General features: G+C 39.6%; 1 protein-coding gene across 6 annotated transcripts in view; it reads left to right on the top strand.

The window, feature by feature from the left end:
• The window catches only part of LOC106087452 (uncharacterized), a 47,466-nt gene that overhangs the window by 995 nt on the left and 21,314 nt on the right, over positions 1-25,157 (top strand). For all 6 annotated transcript variants that reach the window (XM_059366490.1, XM_059366488.1, XM_059366487.1 and 3 more), the window contains exons 2-7: positions 11,655-13,082; positions 15,745-16,240; positions 16,303-16,465; positions 16,537-16,703; positions 16,786-16,961; positions 22,018-22,330. In XM_059366490.1, coding sequence (XP_059222473.1) covers positions 12,393-13,082; positions 15,745-16,240; positions 16,303-16,465; positions 16,537-16,703; positions 16,786-16,961; positions 22,018-22,330 — 2,005 coding nt within the window. In that variant the 5' untranslated portion in view covers positions 11,655-12,392. The remainder of the gene's footprint in view (positions 1-11,654; positions 13,083-15,744; positions 16,241-16,302; positions 16,466-16,536; positions 16,704-16,785; positions 16,962-22,017; positions 22,331-25,157) is intronic.

Consider the following 25,157-nt stretch of genomic DNA (forward strand, 5'->3'; position numbering starts at 1 on the left):
CCATCCACCACCCAATTCGATCTCATCGTGCACTCTCGAAAAAAGTAATTTCATTTATTTTGTTTGTTTTTACTTGCACCACAAGAGGGAGACGAAGAGGTAGAAGAGTGTTCAAAAGACCCATACTGTTGTTGGACGATGGGGTGGTGGTGCATTGCAATCGTGCACGCCAGTATTTGAGTGCGTGTATGTGTGTGGGCCAGTCTGCCCCAGCTTTAGAGTTTGTGTACCAATTGGTACACATTCTTCTTCTTACTGTGCTGCTTGCGTTCTGTTGCAATTTCAAGTTGATTGCATTGTTTTTGTTGTTAATGGCATTGTTGTTGCTGGCGTTGAGAGGTGATGGTGCGTTAGTGGTAGGGGTTTTTCCTTTTGATGTTTTTATACTTTTCCTCTCGAACACATTACATTTTCATTGCTCATTGTTGTTTCCTTTGGCAATTGTTGTTGTTGTTTGCGGTCCAGTGTTCTTATTTTGCAATATTTTCATATTATTGGAGGGGTATGTAACGTAAGCCAAAGAAAATAGACATTGATAAACAAAGCAGCAGGATGGAGGTCCTATAGAGAGATGGACTCATTTTCCAATACCAAAGATGTTTGATTTTAATTTTAAAACTATAACAGCGATGAATGGGCTAACACGAAATATTGCTACAAATATCTCAAGGCGATGAAGCCGCACTAGAACAGAGGTTAACATGTCCGCCTTTCATTCAGAAAATTCTTCAGCGGAGGTTGTTCTTAATGCTGACGACATTTGTGAAGACATGGCATAGCAGCCGTGAAAATTGCTTCCCAAAGAGAAGTCACCCTGCAGTACACAGATGTTCAATATATAAAGATGTACAGATTTCTAATCGTTGCACCTAAAATCCATTATTTTGAGGAGGAAAGTTTCATCTATAGAAAATCTATAGTCTATTCTGCCGTGCGCCATTCAAACATTGCTTTAAAAAGGAGATTCCTCACCATTGGACTTAAACTTGAATAGTACAGCTCTCATTGGTATGTGGGAACTTTGTCCCCTGTTCCTTAATGGAACGTTCTTTGCAATTTGCAACTTTAGAAACCAAGAAGACGACAACCCGTCGAGGAACACAAATCAAGTCACCATAACCTTCAATGGAAATCAGATACTCTTGCCATACTCGGGACAGTGTGTAGATAAGTTATCCTGAACCTAATCAGAGGCAAGGGGAAAATAAGCATTCTGCGGAAGGCAAGGAAGCTCCCAGTCGGCGCTAAACCACAGCATCGCGGAGCAGAAGCTGCTTTTGATGTCATAAGAAGGGCCAAGCCATAAAAGGTTATGGACTCTTAGGTTGATCGGGCAAAGTATAGATGGCGCTTTCGATATTTTATTTTTTGTCTGATTATCGATTAATATTTTTCCCATCGATACTATCGGCAAAGTTCAAGTTTTTGCAAAATTGGGAAAAATATGCAATTCGACACTGAATGTATCCTATAAGATACATTGCGCCTATAGCAAATGCAAATTTGCCATGGCAGCCGATTGTTCATACCGGATTGACTCGATGGATTCCTTCATCGGCAAGGACTGCCGCCTCAGTGTACAACACTGCTACAACAACAACAAATTTGCCCATGAACATTATTTTAAGGAACAGGGGCAAACTTCTCACATATCAATGAGTGCTGTCCGGCTTTTAGTTGGAGTTCAATGATAAGGGGGCTTCTTTTGATAGCCGATTTCGAACGGCGTGCCTCAGGGCGACACTTCTTTAGGGAGAACTTTTAACATGGCATAGTACCTCACAAATGTCACCAGAATTAGGAGGGCTGAAACATTTTTTCTGATGTTCTCCCCAAGATTCGAACCCAAACGTTTTACGTCATAGGCGGACATGCTAACCTCTGCGCTACTGTAGCCCCCTATAGAGGGCGCAATTTTCATTCGATTGGACTAAAAAAAATCAAATGTGGCTTTATTCTGTCTGTGCATTGATACTGCTTCTACAATATATAAATCGATCTCCTGATTTTTACTTAAAAATAGGTCATGGGAAATTAATGATGCTATCAATACTATCGATATTTAATATGAGAAATAATGAAAATATCGAATGTTGCGATTATCGATAGTTGCCAGCTCTACCCCAAACGGTATATCAATGCTAATGCTGAAACATATAGACGAATAAGTAGTCGGATATCTAACAGCTACTCTGAATCGATTCAGCTCCTCTCCGGTAATGCCTGAGAAGAAACCAAGGAGAGTCAAAGACAATTTACAGTTTGAATTAGTCCATATTTCCAGCAGTTCACCAGCACAGGTTTAATAAGATGCACATCATTAACCGCCATTACCCCATATATCAACCACGGCTTGTACCATTAAGGCCCTGCGAACGAGTCGTTCTTGTGGGCTTACCTTGCAAAAAAACATTTAATATGTCAGTCACACCAACTTTGTTATAGGTGCTAGAGGAACTTAGAAGCGTCAAATACAAGGCCTTCATCAAAACGACAAAGTGATACGAGGAAGTACATTGACACAACGAGGGTATTGGGAATGAGAAAAGAGGAAGAGTTCTGAAGAATCATATTGGGTCATATGATGGTCTACGCGCATGCTAAGACATAAATCTTGCCGTCATCCTCATCCAACCTAACCCCACCACACTTTAAAGAGGTCTCTCTGACAGCTTCTTCTCATTGTCATCGTCATCAGCAGCCTTAAATAAGGCGAGAAACTGAAAAAAATCTTAAACAATCCCATGGCAGCCAGTTGTTCTTATGGAAGTCCTTTATCAGCAAGGGCTGCCTCCTCATTGTACAACACACTGCTACAACAATAACAAATCCTAAAATCTTTGGCAAACCCACACTTGGGATAAGGGCCAAGAGACACTTTTTTAACAACTATAAAGCGGTTGGGTGACCATTTGTGAATTATGCAGCCCCAGCGTTGTTGTTGTAGCCACATTTGCATGTGGAGGTGACGATCCCCGTCCAGCTCTTATAGGCTAGCTAGTTCGTTCCGGTCTATACGACCGATCGCCGCGGGAACATTATGACCATTAAAGGCGCAAATAACTCGCCTTGTAGTATCGAGCATCATAGGCACTGAGTATTTATGCAAGAGACGGTGCCACCCAGCTTCTCACTGATACTCTCGCTCGATACCTTATTCGCTACTGCCGTTGCAGCTACAGTATAGATTCATTCCACAATTGCAACCTGTGGACGCGCCCAGTAACTCACAGCTAAGCTTCGAGTGACAGTGATAAACACCTCAAAGTTTCAGCCTGTGTAGTGCTCACAGCTATTCCGTGCAGCACCATCGTAGACCACAGAAGTGAGGAATACGCTGTTCGAAAACCAATAGAACTGCCAAAACTCAGTCCTTAGTAATATCACACGATCAAATCAAGATACCTTAAGTTAAATATCATATTGACCTTCTCTCAAAACAGTGTCTCCTAAGCTGCCATCAGGAGGATCACCCGAATTTCTAACTCACTGAGCTAAAACACCTTTCGAGACATGTCAAGAGTGTTAAAATATATGTTTAACAGTGTGACAAAACAACATCACCGGGATCAATCCCATGGCAACCGGTTGTACGTATCGGATTGGCCCGATGGAGTCTTTCATTGGCAAGGGCTGCCGCTTCAGTAAACAACACACTACTACAACAACAACATCACCACCAGGATACTGTAACAGATTCGATTCCATCATACTAGCCGAATATAGTCCTTGGTGAACGTCTACCACCAATTGCAGATGAAGAAAAAGGTATATCTAGGACAACCAGGGTTACGCTGGCCCAATTAAAATCCAGATTCTGAAGCAAACTAAATTCGTAACGCTTGATGTTGGACGTTACTATCCTTGATATCTGCATGTAACGATCTATGTGGTGCTCTTCGTTGTCGCGAGAAACCCAGCTGATAGCTACTGGGCGCATTCACCAGTTGCGAAAGTTGAAATGCCCCGCAGATATGTGGGGCAACAGCAATTGCAGTCGCGAACATTCAGCGGTATCGAGTGGATAGGCTCAGTGAGAGGTCGGGTGTCACTGTCTCTTGCTTAAATACTGAGTGCCTATGATCCTCGATTATGAGTTATTGTTGCCAATGGCCATCAGATTCCCTTGGCGGTCGCGGCCTTAGCGGGCTTATGCCCCTGTAAGAGTTTCACAAGGATACTTTAACAGATTCGATTCCATCATACTTGCCGAATATAGTCCTTGGTGGACGCCTACCACTAATTGCAGATGACAAAAAAGACCTCCTTAGGGCAACCAGAGTTACTCTGGCCCAATTAAAATCCAGATTCTGTAACAAATCTGATTGATATCTGTCCTGCAAGCAACGATCCATGTGGTGTTCTTTGTTGTCGCTAGAATCTCAGATGAAACCTACTGGGCGCGTACACCGGTTGCGAATGTGGAAATGCCCCGTAGAAATGTGGAGTAACAGCAATTGCAGTCGCGAACAATCAGCGGTATCGAGTGGAGAGTGGCCGGGTGTCATTGTCTACTACTACAACAACACCAATGACCTACTTACATGCCCTCAGAAAACAATTTATATAAGTGCAGAATGACTATGGAAGGCTCCAGGTTCATGGAATTTGATATCAACCTTAGAATGAATTCAATTGTATAATTGCAGCGAAGGTGACTCCAACACAACAACAATAAATTTATCAAAAATACCACCTAATTGCTGCCGCTGCACAGATGGCTCGATGCTAGTGGAGAAAACGCTACTGGGGTTCTACATTGTAGATACAGAGATTGAGTAGTTCTATCGCCTGCTGGCCACAATGCTGGATATTTAAAGCTTAAGCTAAATATCATAGGATCTGCATAATTTGAGTACTAGAAACCGGTCAGACAAAGAAGCTAGCGATCATGAGAGTAGGGATAGGATCCTAAAATATTTTCCTCGTAGCATAGTTTATTTAGTTGAGCCTTGTTGGATACAACGAAAATCAAAGCCGCGGAAAGATTGCAAGCATTGCACAGGGGAAACGAGATAGCTTGAACCCCACATGCTGGAACATTGAGGTCCGAACTATGTGTTGTTCATTGCTATCACGAAACGTTTAGCTACGAGCTACTGAGCGCGTCCACAAGTTGCGGATATTGGAATGCTCCATACGAAGAAGCTGCAACGGCAGTCGCGGAAAATCAGCGGTATCTAGCGGATAGTCTCAGTGAGAGGCCGGGTGGCACTGGCTTTTGCACAAAAACTGAGTGCCTATGATGCTCGATATGACAAGGCGAGTTATTGGCGCCTTTAAATAACCAATGGCTTCGCTCCTGCGGCGATTGATCCTTTGGACCGAAACGAGCTCCACATAAAAAAGTGGTTACAACAAAAACAACAGGGCAAACGGTTAGAACTAGAACTCCGAAATTTGGTATAGGTAGGTAGAAAAATGTGAAAACGTACGTTTAGTACCGAATTTGGTACCATTTCGTACTTTCTTTACGGATTGAGCTAGAGCTTTGAAATTTTACATGAAGGTGCAGGTAACAAATTTATTTTGAGCGATTAAATAATCTTTTCACAAATCGTACATTTTGGTACTAAAACGTACTAAATAGTACGAAATATTGGGTTGCCCAAAAAGTAATTGCGGATTTTTTAAAAGAAAGTAAATCCATTTTTAATAAAACTAAGAATGAACTTTTATCAAATATACTTTTTTACTGTTTTTTTCAAAAGCAATCTAAAAGTAACAGCTGATAACTGACAGAAGAAAGAATGCAATTACAGAGTCACAAGCTGTGAAAAAATTTGTCAACGCCGACTATATGAAAAATCCGCAATTACTTTTTGGGCAACCCAATAGAATAGAAATGAAATAATTGCTAAAAATTATCGTAGTCTTGACAAAAACATGATAAGTTGTACAAAATACGAAATGCTGTAATCGTAACAGGAGTGGAAGAAAAAGTGGTTAGGTTCTGTTGTTGGTGCTTTTTTTACAGATTGACCTAAAACCCTCAAACCTGGGATACAGGTATAACTTGGCAGTATATATTGGGCGACCAGAAGATTTTTTTGAAGTTCATACATTTTGGTACTAAAAGGTACAAAATGGTACTTTCTCTATAGATTGAGCTAGAGCTCTTAAAATTGTGATACAATTACGACTCAACAGTGTGAATCGGAAAATTTTTCTTTCTGTGTTGAACTGTGCCGAACTGTCACTCATTACGTACTTCTAAAAAATTGACATAGATGTTACGCTTCAAAACAGCTAATCATATTCTTAGCCCCTTTTTTGCGGTTACAAATTTTAAATATGGATTTTTTTCCTATGACGTTGACTCTAAAAACCACACACAATTAATGATATGCTTACATTGGCTCTCTTCTTTACAAACTAAATGTGTAGCAAATATTTATAACATTAAGTACTTGCAAAATTAGGCCACTACATCATTTACAAGCTGGAGGGGCATAGCTATCAAATTCCTCCCGAGGTGTAGGTAAGGTCAGATCATCCATATACTAACAAATTGTTCGCATCTTCTCGAGAACACGGAATAATGCAATTTTTCCAAATCCTACATTGATTGCGTTAAGAAGCAGCGGTTAATCCTTTATCGCCTGTTAAGTTCGGTTGATACAACACTGAAGCGCACTAAGACTCATTTGGAAAGATTGTAAAAAAAAAACAGTTTTATTCTCTCTTTTGTGGCTAAAGTCTGTTGCCTTCTCGGACGAGGTTTTCGTCATGGCCGATTTCTCTCTACTATTAAGGACCTCGTTAGGGGATGTATTGTGAAAGCTGTCTATGCCCGAACGCCACAGGGATAGACATAAACCCAGAAAAAGACAGATAAGTTCTTATTTACAAGAAAGAGGAGGGGTGGAGCTGCGAATCTTTCGCGGTAGAATATGTAGTAGGACGTGTTTCTTAAACAGTGACTAAACTGAAGAAAAAGCTTTGAAAAGTTGGCCAAGATAAGACTGGGATAACAGCCCAGAGGGTATTGCTTGAACAGCGTGTAGTTATCTTTTTCGCACATGAGAACAGCCCTTCGCAGTTCGAAGAGCGACATTCTGAGAGATCTGCGTGTCTCATAGCGGGCGAGACCACGATGGCGCTGCATAGCTTAGGAGTTTTTTTTTTTTTGTCAGCACCCCACCTTTTTTGTTTTTTTTTTTTTTGTCTTCAGGACCTTGTTTCTATTTATGATTATCGCAAATTGCTGTGGCATGTGAGTAGAATTTGAAAGAGCTGTCAAATGTGACTCCAAGTATTTTGGAACATATGTTGATCGTAATTGTCACTCCGTCGACCATCACTTAAACAGTGCCGTAGATATTATCCCTAAATTCCACAAATGACTGGCGACCACACAGATAATTCGCGACCCAGCGTTTCAGGACTGATTGGAGGGACGTATTGGCGATGTCCTCAAATAGTTTGGAATGGCTTACTGTATCGAATGCTTTCGATAGGTCCAGGGCTGGTTGAAGCCACGGCCACCAGGGCTGGTTGAACCACACAGATAATTCGCGACCTAGCCTTTCAGGACTGATTGGAGGGACGTATTGGCGATGTCCTTAAAATACTTTGGAATGGCTTACTGTGTCCAATGCTTTCGATAGGTCCAGGGCTGGTTGAAGCCACGGCCACCAGGGCTGGTTGAACCACACAGATAATTCTCGACCTAGCGTTACAGGACTGGTTGGAGGGATGTATTGGCGATGTCCTCAAATAGTTTGGAATGGCTTACTGTGTCGAATGCTTTCGATAGGTCCAGGGCTGGTTGAAGCCACGGCCACCAGGGCTGGTTGAACCACACAGATAATTCGCGACCTAGCGTTACAAGACTGGTTGGAGGGATGTATTGGCGATGTCCTCAAATACTTTGGAATGGCTTACTGTGTCGAATGCTTTCGATAGGTCCAGGGCTGGTTGAAGCCACGGCCACCAGGGCTGGTTGAACCACACAGATAATTCGCGACTCAGCGTTTCAGTACTGATTGGAGGGACGTATTGGCGATGTGCTCAAATAGTTTGGAGTAGCTTACTGTGTCGAATGCTTTCGATAGGTCCAGAGCTGGTTGAAGCCACGGCAATTGTGTGCGGTGATGACATGCAGAGCAGTTGTTATGCTATGTAATCTTCGAAATCCATGCTGATGCTCCGCAAATGGAAATTCTGCAACGATGCTCGGGAGGAGTAGTCCCTCAAGCGTTTTGGCTACAGGGGAGAGTAGGGAGATCGGTCTATACGACTCCCCCTTACTCAGGTCCTTTCCAGACTTCAGTAGCGGGATCAATCAGCCCACCTTCCAGACATCGGGTACTATAAGTTTGTTCAAAGACAGGTTGAGGAAGGTTATAAGGTACTGGACTACAGGTCTATTGTGTCATTGCTTTTTTTTTTTTTTTGGGGGGGGGGGAGGTGTCTGGGAGGAGACGAATGATTATGTATAAAAACCATTGTGTATTTGGATTCTTATTAGGTACATAGGCCACTTATTAGTTGGAACTACTGTGAAGGCCTGAAATGACTGACTGTGGAGAACTCTCTTTTTCGATGAAAGCTTTTTCGCTCCGTCTGGGCTGATATTCTTGTTGTTGTGGTTGTAGCCACATTTTCGTATGAGGTAGCGATCCTCGTCCAGCCATTCTGGTTGCTGTTATTGTCCCTCCATGTGTTATTGGAAGTGGGAGTACACCATGGACTATATTCGGCAGATACAATGAAATTCCATTGGTCACAATATCCTGGTTAATATTTTGCAAGCTCGTTCCAGATAGTCCTCCTAAAAGGGGATAGTCCTAAAGAAAGGGGTTCCAGCTCAGTGAGTTGGAGATTGGGTGATTCCACTGATGGCAGCTCAACACATATTGTTTAGAGACCAACTCACTATGATCTTTAACTTTAAGGATTTTGGTCTGTTCGTGTAGATAGTACATGTTTGTCATCTTTTGGCAATCCGTGAAGGTCCTTAGGACTATGTTCTGGCAGTGGAACTGCTAGTGCGGGACACACACACAGAAGGTGTCCTATAGTCTCAAGAACCTTCAGTCTGCCAGCATATTTTCCTATTAGACAGTGACCTATCATGACGGACACAATGACAGACGTCTGTTCTAGCCAATGACAGAAGGTGTCCTATAGTCTCAAGAACCTTCAGTCTGCCAGCATATTTTCCTATTAGACAGTGACCTATCATGACGGACACAATGACTAAGACGTCTGTTCTAGCCAATGACAGCGAAGCAGTAAATCTCTTCAAATCTAGATTAGGCCACATAGTTTTGGAATGCTCGCTGCTCCCGCTTTGTGACCATCTATCATTCGTTGTCCTTCGGGCCTGGTCCTGAAAACTTAGCTTACGTGTCGCTAGAGGCATATCCACAGATTCTAGTATCCCTGGAATGTGTAGGTTAGTTCCTAGTCTCGCAAGCTCGTCCGCTTTACAGTTCCCTTTGATATCTCTGTGGTCCGGCACATAGAACAGGTGAATTTTGAAATGTTTAACCATCTCGTTAAGAGATCTGCGACAGTCGAGGGTGGTTTTTCTATTCTCCAGGCATTTAATGGCCGACTGGTTGTCTGAGAAGATATTAATGCCAATCGTCGTAATGACATTATATCTTAGCCATTCCACCACTTTTTTAATTGCTAGGATCTCCTCTTTATACACACTGCAGTGGTCGGGTAACCTTTTCGATATGACCAGTTCTAGATCTTTAGAGTACACCCCAAAGCCCACCTGGTCGTTAAGTTTGGACCCATCCCTATAGAAGTCTATGTAACTTCTGTTACCAGGGATAGCGTAATTCTATCAGGAATAGTGGTACTTTGGAGGCCACCGTAGCGCAGAGGTTAGCATGTCCGCCTATGACGCAGAACGCCTGGGTTCGAATCCTGGCGGGAATCCCCCCTGGGTTCGAATCCCCCTCCTAATGCTGGCAACAATTGTGAGGTACTATGCCATGTACAACTTCTCTCTAAAAACGTGTCACACTGCGGCATGCCATTCTGACTCGGCTATAAAAAGGAGGCCCCTTATCATTGAGCTTAAAAATTGAATCGGACTGCACACATTGATATGTGAGAAGTTTGCTCCTGTTCCTTAGTGGAATGTTCATGGGCAAAATTTGCAATAGTGGTATTTTGTACTTTTTATCAAAAAGTTTGGAACCATCCATATAGAAGTCTATGTCACTTCTGTTACCAGGGATTTCGTAGTTCTATCAGGAAGAGTGGTACATTATTTTTATCGAAAAGCCGCTCAGGTAGGTTGTAATCTACACTGCCTGGAACATCGGATATTGTATTAAGGATAACACAGTGTCCGTAGCCACCACATTACCAATGAGAAAGCTTCCTTAACCTCATCCACACACAATGTCCAGAGGCATAAGATGTAGTATTAAATTCAGTGCATCAGATGGTGTCGTCCTCAGTGCGGCTGTGATGCACAAACAAGCCATCCATTGGATCCGGTTAAGTATTGAGCATTAGGTGGACTTTTTAGGCGCCGTCCACCAGACCACAACACCACATAGCATATTAGGTCTGACAACCGCAGGAGTTTAGACAGATAAAGTTTAAATAGGAGCGGGGAGAGAACTCTCCTGGAGAACTCCCTGTTTTACAAAAAAAATGTCACTTTGTGGTTTTCCCCTCCTAATGCTGGCAACATTTGTGAGGTACTGTGCCATGTAAAAATTTCTGTCTAAAGAGGTGCCGCAATGCGGTAAGCCGCTCGGACTCGGCTATAAAAAGTAGGCCCCTTATTATTGAGCTTAAACTTGAATTGGAATGCATTAATTGATATGTAGGAAGTTTTGCCCCTGTTCCTTTAGTGGAATGTTAAGGGACAAAATTTGCAGACGGACAGACATGGCTAGTTCGACTCAGAATGTCGAGACGATTAAGAAACTTTATGGGGCCCTAGATCAATATTTCGAGGTGTTACAAACAGAATGACTATGTTAGTATACCCCCATCTTATGGTGGCGGGTATAAAAAATACTTTCATCGCGATAAGCCTACTACCTTTGATGACAGATACGGTTTTATTATTCATAAAAATCCCCTTTTCTCGCTGTATGGTCATAAAATATTAGTAAATGATTTTTTTGTTGTTGTAAAATCATAGTGGCTTTGAAAATAAAAAGAAATTTTCTTTGTTAACATTGTTCAAAATATTTTGTTCTTTAAAAAAAAAATTTCTATGTCGATATAAATACTCTAAATAATTAATGTATGAAATGTAATCAAAATCGTACAAGGGAATCGAGTGTCAGGCATTAATGGCTAAGCGAGTTTGCTTTATGCAATAAAAAAAAAAAATTTTAAAGTTTTTATTAGTTGATCCAAATCTAAAACATTTGGAGGAGTAAAACTTTAAACAAATACAGCCGGCATTTTTGTTTTATAATTTTTGAAAAAAAAAAAAAAAAAAAATTACCGCCTTATGACAGCTTGCACGTGCTCAAATAAATTTTTCTACGATTTTTGTTTGCGTATTTCTCGAATATAAGCCTTAAGTCATCACGTATTTATTTGGCACAATAGCCAAATTAATAACTGACGGCCAAATGGATATCTATAAACAAAACAACAACACTAACAACGAGAAGAGCAGACAACAGCAGTATTAATATAATTTTTATATTTTGCAGATATGTGTATGGCTTATCATTAAAACAACAACAATAACAACAGCAACAAGTCAAACGAGAATATTAGAACATCACCCCATAACAGCTCAATACCATCATAAGCAGAAGCTACAAAAAACAAAACAAAAAAGAGAAATCCCCCACCCCCCGCCACCTGAGAACGATATTTGAAGACAAGACAAAGAGAAGGTGGTACATAAAGAAGAACAATAACAACAATATAAAGGTTTTAGACAAACGCATGGTGTCAACTTTACTTTAAATTACAACAATAAAAAAGACACTAAGCTGCACAAGGCAGCAGCAGCAGTAGCAACAGCAATAAAGCCTAGAGTAGCTGCTTCAACAAATAACAACAAACAAATTTCGAAAAAGTGTTGAGTAAAACACAACAATAGCCAACACAACGAACAAAACTCTCTTGAAACTCTTCCATAATATAAACAACAACACCCCATCATCAACGGTAGCAGTAGCAGCAGCAGCAGCCACTACTTAAAAGGCCCCTCAAAGTTGTTTGGCCATAACAGCAATAGGCAACATTGTCTGGAAGTGCTGAAGAAGTGAAATTGCACTCCACACTCAATACCAACGAGTGGCTAACAACACTGTAGACTTTGCTTTTGAATGTTGGCCTGGTCTTGAGAACAAATGCTTATATGATTTTGTTTTTAGTGGGTTTTTGTCTGATTTCAGCATCACCACCACCACCACCAACACAGCCAGCATCAGCATTTAATGCCTGCACGTCATTATAACGCCACACAAATGATCGCAATTAGCGAAGAACAACAAACAGATAATAATGCCTCTACATCCACCACAACAACTAACAGTAATAACGCCTACAACACCTTCGCCACTACAACAGCTGCTGCCATTAATGCAGCAGCAGCACCACCACCAACAACAACATCAACCGTATCACAGCATCAACATAGCAAAACAGCCACCATAACCTCAGCAAATGGTCATAAGTCATCCACAGCATCACAGCCATACCAACACCAACTTCATCATCATCATTCGCAGCAGCAGCAGCAACAACAACAACAACAACAACAAACAAATAAACAAATCAAGCCTTACAATGGTTTTAATGCAAAACTCATGGCGGCCTCTTCAACTTCTTCGGGGACTACAGATCTTGGTAATACTACCAATGGTAGCAGCACCATGATTGTTACCGCCACCACCACCACCACAGTTTCTTCCACACAAATCGATTCGGCCATAGTTACCACACAAAGTGGCACTGGAGTTGATGTTGAAGTGCCCGAAGGTAGCCTATGGACTGCTCTGTATGATTATGAGGCCCAAGGTGAAGATGAGCTCAGCCTTGAAAGGGGCCAGGTGGTATTGGTGCTGTCAATGGATCCAAATACATCAGGCGATGAGGGTTGGTGGATTGGTAAAATTGGCGATAAGGTAAGAAACATAATTTTGACAAACTTTAATCTCCACTAGTTTTAACATTAGGCCAAGTACTGACTTTGACTTTTCACACGAACAACTGTCAAAATGCACTTTAAAATAAATGGTGACGAAGATAATGCCAACACATTCCGTACAAGTGGTACTGAGTTCTATGAACAAAATAGTAGCGACATAGTAGCGCTGCATCAGGATAAATTTCGCACAATTTTAATTGCAAATGTAATTAAATGCTCACGAAATAGGGCGAATCAACTCTGCTTCCCTGCTGTTATCTTTGATGCGTGTTGTTGTTTGACTGTTGTTTGTGTTCTGACAAAGAAAAGAGTCCGTAGGATTTCGCTATAATTTTATAGCCATTTTCGCTGTGAATGAAGTCAGTAGTAGGCTTTAAAGGGGATAGTAAACATCGAAAACGAGAGTAGTTATAGGGCAACCAAAAATTGTAGACCCAACATCATGTTTTGAACCCTACAATTGGTCACTAGTCTAGATTCGCAAAATTTTTATATCAGCCTGACCGTCTTATCTACGATTTAAACCAGTGATGGGCCAATATACACATTTTATTGCTCGTTATTAGGTCTGTTCGCCTACTTTTACAGTAAAAAGTAAAGTAAGAAAACTTTTTAGTCTCTTTTACTATTTATTGGGTTGCCCAAAAAGTAATTGCGGATTTTTCATATAGTCGGCGTTGACAAATTTTTTCAACGGCTTGTGACTCTGTAATTGCATTCTTTCTTCTGTCAGTTATGAGCTGTTACTTTTAGCTTGCTTTAGAAAAAAGTGTAAAAAAAGTATATTTGATTAAAGTTCATTCCAAGTTTTATTAAAAATGCATTTACTTTCTTTTAAAAAATCCGCAATTACTTTTTGGGCAACACAATATTTGAATCAAACAGCTGGTTTTCATAAAACAGCTGTTCGATGCTGCAAATATCTACGGGGAAAAGGTTAGGTTAGGTTTAAATGGCAATCTGCCATCGGATTCACTTAGACGCTTTCGTCCATTGTTGTACCACAGGAACAGAAGAAGGAAGATACCTTCTAGTTTTTACCGTTGAAGCATCCAGATCGATTTAAAAAGCCCAAGAATCAGATCAGACAGGTTCTCAAAGAAATGATAACCTAAAGTGGAACTCCTTTTGACTGCTAGTGCGGAACACACACGCAGAAGGTGTTGTTCTATAGTCCTTTTTACTTCGATGTCCTCAGTGCTTCTGCAAAAGTCGTTGCTAGCAAACTTCAGTCTGTCGTCAGAATATTTTCTGATTAGACAGTGACCTGTCATGACGGACACAATGACTGAGACCTCTGTCTAGCCAGTGACAGCCATGCCAAACTATTTGAGGATATCGCCAACATGTTCCTCCAGCCAGGTCATTTGTGTAATTTACGGATAAGAAACCGAAGCATTGTAGAGTGAAACAGGGAGTTCCCTATTCCATCCCCTCCAGACGGCATAGAGATCGTATCAAATGCGGGCGATTGTACGATCATGGCATCAGGCCTCCCACGCATTGTTGACATCTGCGATAGGTTGAACGTCTACCCAAACGAACTTGCCTCATTTTTCGTTGCAAGAAATCTGAAGATATCTGCCACCAAATCTTCAGCCATATTTTTCACTACAAATACGCGTGAGGTGAATACTGAGCTGACTGTGATGGTTGATGGAGAAATGATTCCGACCATCAAATGTCCCAAAATACTTGGCGTCACATTTGACAGCTCTTACACATTCTCCCCACATGCCACAACAATTTGCGATAAAGTCAAAAGTAGAAACAAGGTCCTCAAGTCACTTGGCGGCAGCACTTGGGGTGCAGACAAAGAAACCTTGTGGAACGCGGACAAGGCAATTGGCCGGTCTGTGGTAAGTTATGCACTACCAGTGTAGTCTCGCCAGCTTTGTGACACGAAGTGGATTAATATTCAAATCTGTCAGAATGCCGCCCTCCGAACTGCGACGGGCTGTCTCCTCAGTTCTCATCCGGACCACCTCCATCAGGAGACAAAGATAATACCAGTGCGAAGACAACAGCATGCCGTCTAAACAATACCTTTTGGACTGTTATCGCAGAGACTGTCTTAATCATAATCTTATGGAAAGGTGTACTTTTTACAAAGTTGCACAAATTGTTACTGGAAATCGTTCGCGTTCTTTATTTGTCAGCAGATGAGGACGGGAAAGTGAGTGATAGCGAGCAACATTTTGAGAATTTGGTAAGTGAGAGCTTGCTAAATTCCACAGCGGTATTTTCCTAACGAAAATTTGCAGCATCGAACAGCTGTTTTATGAATATCAGCTGTTCAATTCAAATAAATGGCAAAAGAGAGTAACGGCTGTTCTTGCTCTCCTGCAAAATTTTACTGGAAAAGTACTCAAACAGACCTATTAAGTGAATCCTGGCACTGACTTTGACAACTTTTATATTGTCAGTGTTGGAAAAGTTCTCAGTTTTCGAACTAGGCCTTCATATCCAACTGAATGACTGACGGAAAAATGGCTATTTGACCAAGGGGACATGCACAATAAATTCTAGGGTCTCAGAGTGGATTGAGATGCCCTTATTCTTGCCTAGGGTATAATTTTGTTTGTTGTAGTATTTTTGATGTCATGTATGATAATATTCTCTCTCTCTCTCTTTTTCAGGTGGGAATATTTCCCAGTAATTTTGTTACAAATCATGATCCTATGATGATAAATGTGCCTTCAGCTATCGGTGATATTCAGCCACATGAAATTGAATATGAAGAACTGGATATTGAAGAAGTGATAGGAGTTGGTGGTTTTTGTAAAGTCCATCGTGGCTATTATCGCAATGAAGAGGTGGCCATTAAGGCGGCGCGACAAACCGCCGATGAAGATATGGAGACCATGCGTGATAGTGTTATGCAAGAGGCCAAATTGTTTTGGGCTTTGAAACATGAAAATATTGTGGCATTGAGAGGAGTGTGTCTGAAACCGCCTAAACTATGTTTGGTCATGGAATATGCCAGAGGTGGGAGTTTAAATCGTGTGCTGGCTGGTCGTAAGATACCACCCGATGTCTTGGTTAATTGGGCCATACAAATAGCAAGGGGCATGAATTATTTACATAATGAAGCTCCCATATCGGTGATACACAGAGACTTGAAAAGTTCTAATGGTAACAACAAATTTTAAACAATTTTCCCAAATTTTTTTTGTTAATTCCTAAATTCTTTGCAGTTCTAATATTTGAAGCCATAGAAGGTGACAATTTGCACAAGAAAACTTTAAAAATTACAGATTTTGGTTTAGCCAGAGAACTTTATAATACCACGCGTATGTCGGCGGCAGGCACTTATGCCTGGATGCCTCCAGAGGTCATAAGTCGTGGAACATATTCCAAGTACGTTTTTTTTTTTGGAACTTTGTGTGTTTACGCAGTCAGTTTTAATTTTTTGTTGTTCTTATTTCCAGATCCTCAGATGTTTGGAGTTATGGTGTTTTACTATGGGAACTTATTACCGGGGAAACACCCTACAAAGGTTTCGATTCATTGTCTGTGGCCTATGGTGTTGCAGTCAATACCTTGACTTTGCCTATACCAAAAACGTGTCCTGAAGCTTGGGGAAAATTAATGAAAAGTTGGTTAAACTGTTCTTTTAGGTTATTAAATCTTTCTAATGTTGTGTTTTACTTTTTTTTGTTTTGTACCATAAATTGCAGGTTGCTGGGAAGGTGATCCTCATAATCGCCCTGGTTTCAAGGATATTCTTATGAAATTGGAGGACATAGCTCGCTCTGGTTTTACTTCAACACCACAAGAATCATTTCATACCATGCAAGATGGTTGGAAAAAAGAAATTGCTGAAGTTCTCCATGAATTGCGTTTAAAAGAAAAGGTAAAAACACTCAAATATGGTGATGTTACATGAAACTCACATCTTAAAATACCCTCCACCATGAAGAAAGAAAAGGGTTTAGGCATTGCTAAATGTTATCAAGTAGAAATAGATGGTCCAATCGATTACCAAAGTTGTTGTTGTTCTTGTAGCAGTGTGTTGGACATTGAGGCGGTAGTTCTTGCCGATGAAAGACTCTATCGGTTCAATCCGGTATGTACAACCGGCTGCTATGGGATTGGAACATTTGGAGCACTGTATGGCTCAATGTTTTTCCTATATCCTTAAGATCCATGAATATGGGAAAGATCTTCTTTTGTCTATACCAAATGATTCACATAGAAGTAGGATTCCATGTATTCCCCCGAGTACAATAGTTTTCCACGAAAAGTCTAGGTGGTCCAATTTAAATTTATATCACCTCTAAACCTACACGAATCCAAAGTTATGTGTTGACCAGGTCCAATTGGAGCTCTCTAACTCAGCTCTGTAGCCGTAGCCCGAGAGCCCCGTTATCTGAGTTTTACAGAAGTTTAGTCAAAATTTTATTTCGATAGAAAATTTAGTCAAAATTTTATTTCGATAGAAAATTTTGTCAAAACTTTTTCTATAGAAAATTTTGGCTAATTTTTTTTTTCCATAGAAAATTTTTCCACATTTTTTTTTCTATAGAAAATTTTGTCTAAATTTTATTTCTATAGGTTAGGTTAGGTTAAAAAGATGGTAATCTGCCCCATCCACTATAGACATACACCTAAGCCAGTAATCGGCTTGTTGTGCGCTCTAAAAACGAAAAAGTAACCTCGAAAAAGAAAATTTTAAGTTAAGAATTCCATGCTACTTACAAAATCCCTAATTGTTTTTCATACCTCTCCCCTAAATTGGTTCTTGTCTGGTATCGTGTCCGCACCTAAGTACCGGTGTCTGTTAGCCGCGAAAGCCGGGCAATGATATAGGAAATGCTCCAACGTCTCATCATCTTCCCCACATGCCCTACACATTCTACCACTTGCCGCACCGATTTTGACGTCCTGCCATCGAAGGATTCTTTTTTTTTATGCACAACCTCGTGCAGCATAGTCTCCACCGACCTTCGCTTGACATAGGCTTGCTGTTTGTATTTAAGCAGTTCGCTGGGTGTCCTACTCTTTATCATGATATCCACAATTCGTTTCATGGTTTCGAGTAGAATGGACGTAAGGCTTATAGGCCTGTAGGCCTTTGGTTTCACATAACTTGCTTTGCCGGGCTTGGGTATAAACACCACCCTTGCCTCCTGCCAGGCTTTCGGAGTATATGCAAGTCCTAGGCACGCTGTGAAAATAGTGGCCAGATAGTCGACCTCCATTTGTAGAAACCCCGGAAATATTCCATCAGGTCCGGGTGACTTAAATGGTTTGAAGCTCCTCAAGGCTTCCTTGACCATAAATTCCGTTTTGATAAACCTTCGATCAACCTTATTAATCCAAGATTCCGGTGTCTCCGTGAGTTCCGTCGTATCCTGTGGAAATGCGTTTTCATTAAAAACCTTAACATGTCCTCCGTTGTTTCTGCTTTAATTCCCATGACGTCTACTAACGCCTAACTTATTTCTATAGAAAGTTTTATTTTTATAGAAAACTATCTGTACAGGGCCCGCTCTGCTCCGCATTCTTTCACTCTCTTATTTTATCTGACCCCTATACGGTCACGTCAGGAAATAAGTCCTGTTTGGGGGTGCCTACGACCTTTCAGATAGTCAGGGAGTTTAGAAGCGGACCTTAAAGTAATATCCGCATCGTGCTAGGTCACGATTTTGTTTGAGCCCCGTAATGTCATGCATTTTGAAGGTGGCTATCAAGATATTCAGGGCTCGTTCAGATTCACACTAATTAATTTCTTTGTATTGGTTATCTAAATTCAAAATCATATTTCAAATCGCTTGGGGAAAGATCAACAGGTCCTCCTATGTCCATCCAATTTGAGGCTAAACATTCTACTCTACTACCAAACACCTTTTATTTCTGGCCTATCCTATCCTGATTGGGAGGAGAGGGTCGGTCCCCCCGACGCTAAGAACCAAACCGGCAATTTATTTGATACTTTTATTGTCGCGATCTACTTGTCCTGCGGAACGGTAGGACGTGAACCAGATTCCTGAATCCTTATACCAACATTAGATTTGAAATATACTGTCATAGACCTTTCTACCAGTGCTGTTATATGTTTCTGAAGCATAGGTACTTGTTAAAGCAGATGAGGCAGTGCTTGGAGTATTTGAGAGAAAGATTCTTCGTAAAATGTATGGTCCAGTTTGCGTCAATGGGGAATATAGGCGAAGAATGAACCACGAGCTGTATGAGCTGTATGACGACGATAGCATAGTCACACGCATCAAAATACAACGGCTGCGTTGGCTAGGTCATGTTGTCAGAATGGATGAAGAAGCTTCAGCAAAGAAGTCTTTTGAAACGGTGGTACACGCAAACCGGGATGGCCAAAAGCTCAATGGAACGATCAAGTGGTGGGAGACACCTCGAAACTTGGTGTCAGAGATTTTAGAATGAGCGCAGCAGATCGAGGCGCTTGAAACGCTAGATTCGTAGTCAACTCCCAAAGACCTTTCCCTCGATACCCATTTTGTGACGTTGGACATTTACGTCCGTTTTGGGTGTTTTTGGGGTTGGGGAGGCCCCATAGACACCTTGGAGTAAAACAGATATGTACTCAGCTTCCAAATATCTTTCGTTTGATACGCATATTGTTCCAATCGGTAAATATGTCCTGTTGAGGGGTTTTGGGGGTGGATAGGCGCCTCAGACACCAAGGAATAAATTTTTGTATCAGCATTGGACTCTGCCTTTAAATAACTTTCATTTGATATCCATATTGTCCCAATCAATAAATTTGTCCTGCTGGGGGGTTTTGGGGGGAGTGGGGAGGGCCCTCAGACACCAAAAAATAAATTTTTGTGTCAGATTTGTATTCTACTTTTAAATACCTTTCATTTGATACCCATATTGCTCAAAGCGGTTAAACTGTCCTGTTGGGTGGTGTTTTTGGCGGTGGTTTAATGCCAAGTTCGTACTCTACTCTTAAATGCCTTTCATTTGATACCCAAATTACCTAAAGCGGTGAAAGTGTCCGCTTGGGGCTTTTTCGAGGGTAGAGGACCTCCCGAAAATTAAAAGTAAACTTTGTATACCAAATTCGTACTCTACTTCTAAATAATTTTCATTTGATACCCATATTGTCCCAATCGGTACACATGTCCGTTCGGTTTGGTTTTGGGATGGGGCGTCCCCCCAGGTTATTTGACCCCAAGACTCAAAAAATAAGACACCAAAAAATAAATTTTTGTGTCAGATTTGTATTCTACTTTTAAATACCTTTCATTTGATAACCATATTGCTCAAAGCGCTTAAACTGTTCTGTTGGGTGGTGTTTTTGGGGGTGCTTTAATGCCAAGTTCGTACTCTACTCTTAAATGCCTTTCATTTGATACCCAAATTACCCAAAGCGGTGAAAGTGTCCTCTTGGGGCTTTTTTGAGGGTAGGGGACCCTCCGAAAATTAAAAGTAAAATTTGTATACCAAATTCGTACTCTAATCCTAAATACTTTTCATTTGATACCCGTATTGTCCCAATCGGTACACATGTCCGTTCGGTTTGGTTTTGGGATGGGGCGTCCCCCCAGGTTATTTGACCCCAAGACTCAAAAAATAAGACACCAAAAAATAAATGTTTGTGTCAGATTTGTATTCTACTTTTAAATACCTTTCATTTGATAACCATATTGCTCAAAGCGGTTAAACTGTCCTGTTGGGTGGTGTTTTTGGCGGTGGTTTAATGCCAAGTTCGTACTCTACTCTTAAATGCCTTTCATTTGATACCCAAATTACCCAAAGCGGTGAAAGTGTCCGCTTGGGGCTTTTTCGAGGGTAGAGGACCTCCCGAAAATTAAAAGTAAAATTTGTATACCAAATTCGTACTCTACTTCTAAATACTTTTCATTTGATACCCATATTGTCCCAATCGGTACACATGTCCGTTCGGTTTGGTTTTGGGATGGGGCGTCCCCCCAGGTTATTTGACCCCAAATTTGTTTACCAATTTCGTGTTTTAAATCGGATTACGCATCTCCGAGATCTGGCGTTTTTGAAAATTGTTGGGGTATGCGGGAGGGAATTAATTGATTTTGTTGTTAAAGATATCTTAAATCTTAGTTAGAACGATGAAAAGAAATGGTACATACCTTATGCCAATTTTCTGAAACAGAAGAAAAGACGTTTATTAATATCAAATTACATCCATGGTGGAGGATATATAAAATTTTTGTTGTCTTCATTTAATATCGATTTTAAAAATTTCTTTATTTAGTGTCATTTAACTAGAACCCTTATAAGTAGTTTTGAAGTTATTTAATGTTTTTTTTTGTTGTTGTTTTGTTAAAGAAAAACAAATTAAAACTCATGTTGATCATATATTTAAATGTTTTTCTTTCTTATGCTTTTACTCTTTTTTCCTTCCTTGTATTCCCTGCCAATAATTCCCATTTGGCATATATACATCACATATATTCTCTCAAATTCCTGACAAAAAAAATGACATTCGTTGGAACCAAATCATTGTTTTGTATATAATATAATATTTAATAAAAAAAAACAAAAACAATTTCATACTTATACACGATGAAACATTTCAATACAATACCATACATATATTATAGCGTTTTCAAAACATTGAAGAGGTAAGATTGTTATTCATCCTTCATATTGTTATACATTGATATTTTTGTTATTATTTGTTGTTATGGGTTTTATAATGCAATTTCATGGGTTGACTCTTGTTATTCTTAATGTAAATATATGTTAGATTTGCATTTTATATAAAAGTTTACGAATGGAAAAAAGGCAAAGATATACCCATCGTACCACAATTTTTGTTTTTTTTTTGTATTAAAAATATTTTTTTTATTACATTTTTTGCTTTTTAAGGGAATGTTTATAGCTTTTTCTTATTTTTTTATTTTTCTTTGATTTTTAATACCTTTCTTTCTTTTCTCCTCGCCTTTCAGGAATTGCGCAATAAAGAGGAACAACTGAAACTCATACAAATGCAACAACATGAACAGGCCAACAATTTAAAGATTTTCGAACAACAATTACGTGTCCGTGAGCTGGAACTAATGGGACGTGAATTGATAATATTGCAGACAATACCAAAACCAAATAAACGACGTAACAAAATAAAATTCAAACCCAAAAAAGATCCCGTGATATCTTTACCAACCGGTTTTCGTCATAAGATAACAACAATACGGGATCAAACCTGTGGTGTACCCACACCACCGGGATCACCAGCGATATCGGGTTTGAGAATAGTGGCAGGTAAGTAAAGAGTAAAAGAAGATTGGCAGGGAAAAACTAGAAGGTCAATTTAATGAAAAAAATAAAAGGCTAGATACCAAAAAAAAAACCCTATAGAATTTTTTTGAAATCAGTTGTAAGGAAATGTAGATATTAGAGCAGGCGATTTCCAAATAAATTATGAATATCTGTTCCGAATTTATTCTAGAATATATGTCTTAGAAATCATAAGAGCAAAAGATCCCTTTAATCTTCAAAGAAAAAGAAGTGCAGTCATTTGAGCAATTAAATAAGAAAATAATCAAAAATTCTATATAAAATAAAATTTTAACAAAATTTTGTTTGACAATATTTTCCATATAACTACTTACAGCGGTCAAAAAAAGTATTCATCATTAGCAAAATTGATAATAAATTCACTTATTTTGGGTAATTGAAGAAAATTTAAAGTAAAAAAATAATGCAGTTTTATGCAATAGTTTATTTTTCGTAATATGTTTTAAAATAAATTCAAAAAATAAATTTAATTAGCGCAAAAAATGCAATTTTATATAATAACACCAAAAACAGAACAAAAAAAGTATTCATCATTGATGTGCTATCATCAAAGTCAAGTTCAAATATTATTTGGGAATCCCCCTTTTCTGTTTTATTTAGTAAAGGAGGCTTTGCCCTTGACAGCAAATATTTAATTTCATTGAAAATATAGTTTTTGTCAAAATGGGTCGTAAGCAAAACGAGGTTTCTGATGAGGTAAAAGTTTTGATAATAAAACACCACAGGAATGGTTTAACTCAAAAAACTATCAGTGAAATATTAAATAGACCACGATCTACTATACAATCCATCATCAGAAAGTGGACAGAAACGAAAACTGTTGACAATAAACCAAGATCTGGTCGACCAAAAGCACTTTCAGTTGGAGATGTGCGTTGGCTAGTGCGGCAAGTTCAGAAAACTCCGAAGACAAATGCGACCATTCTTCGTAAAAACACTATGGAATATTTAGGGAAGGAAGTTACTACACAAACAATTCGAAATACACTCAAAAGGCATAGTTACAGAGGAAGAACTGCACGTAAGAAGCCCTTTATAAATAAAATAAACCGAGTGAAAAGGCTAAACTTCGCAAAAATGTATGTAAAACAGCCCGAATCATTTTGGAAAACAGTCATTTTTGCAGACGAGAGCAAGTTTAATCTTTTTGGGTGCGATGGAAAGGTCATAGTGTACAGAAAACCAAATACAGAGCTTGAAGAACGAAACACAGTTGCTACTGTAAAACATGGTGGAGGTGGTTTAATGGTTTGGGGGTGTATGGCGGCTTCAGGAGCGGGAAATCTTGAAATTATTAATGGAGTAATGGATCATAAGTATTACATTGACATTTTAAAGAGGAATTTAAAAGATAGTGCTGTAAAACTTGGGCTTGGTAATAACTTTCAATATTATCAAGATAATGACCCCAAACATTCTGCTTTAAATACCAAGATGTGGATGCTGTATAACTGCCCCAAAGTCATTAAAACTCCTCCTCAAAGTCCCGACTTGAACCCAATTGAACATCTTTGGGAACATCTCGAACGCAAATTGAGAACGCGCAATTTTTCGAGCAAGAGTCAAATGCAACAGGTGATAATGGAGGAATGGACTAATATAGACCAAAATATAACCGCTAAATTAGTCCAATCGATGTCAAACCGTTTAAAAGAAGTTATAAGACGCGGTGGTCGAATAACAAAGTATTAATTTTTTTAAATTATGTTATTTATTTTTTTGTTTTTTTGCAATGATGAATACTTTTTTTGTTTAATTTTTTGTGTTCAGCTGTAAAATGACCCTTTTTGTTCCAATAAATACTATTTTTTTCTTTAAAAACAATGAAATTGTGTACATATATATCACACAAGCACTACTGCATCATTAGTTTAATATGTTTTTATTCCAATTGTCTTTTGTAGACTTATTAAAAAAAAAACATTGAATGATGAATACTTTTTTTGACCGCTGTACATAGGTATATCTATGTCAAAATCTATGGTTTTAAGGGACAAACTATGACTATTTATTTCAGCACTTCGTTCGTGTGGGTATCTTCTGTTTCAGCCGAAGCATGAAGTAGCAAGTAGAGCATACGAGGTGGCTGTACTCTCGAAAAACTTATTACAGAAGTACAAAAAAAAGAAAAATTTGCAAATTTGCCCATGAACATTCCATTAAGGAACAGGGACCAACTTTTCACATGTCATTGAGTGCTGTCCGATTCAAGTTTAAGCTCAATGATAAGATCTCCATTTTAAAGCCGAGTCCGAACGGTGTGGCGCATTGCGACACCTCTTTGTGTAGAAATGGCTGCCATACCAAATGGTACAGTACCTTCCAAATGTCGCCAGCACTAGGAGGGGAGGTAACAGATATTATTATACCCAGCACCGTAGGTCGGGCGTATAATAATCTAGTCATTCCATCATCTTTCGAGGAATTTGTAATTCCTCGAAAAATTCGTCTTAGACCCCATATATATTCTTGATCGTCATGACATTTTAAGTCGATCTAGCCATGTCCGTCCGTCTGTCTATTGAAAGCACGCTAACTTTCGAAGAAGTAAAGCTACCGGATTGAAATTTTGAACAAATACTTCTTATGAGTGTTGGTTGGTTGGAATTGTAAATGGGCCAAATCGGTCCATGTATTGATATAGCTGTCAATCTGGGGATCTTGACTTCTTGAGTCTCTAGAGGGCGTAGTTCTTATCCGATTTAGCTGAAATTTTGCATAACGTTTTCTGTTATGACTTCCAACAACTGTGCTTAGTGTGGTCCATAACCTGATATAGCTGCCATATAAA

The sequence above is a fragment of the Stomoxys calcitrans genome, chromosome 4 (genome assembly GCF_963082655.1).
Source record: "Stomoxys calcitrans chromosome 4, idStoCalc2.1, whole genome shotgun sequence".
Taxonomy (NCBI): domain Eukaryota; kingdom Metazoa; phylum Arthropoda; class Insecta; order Diptera; family Muscidae; genus Stomoxys; species Stomoxys calcitrans.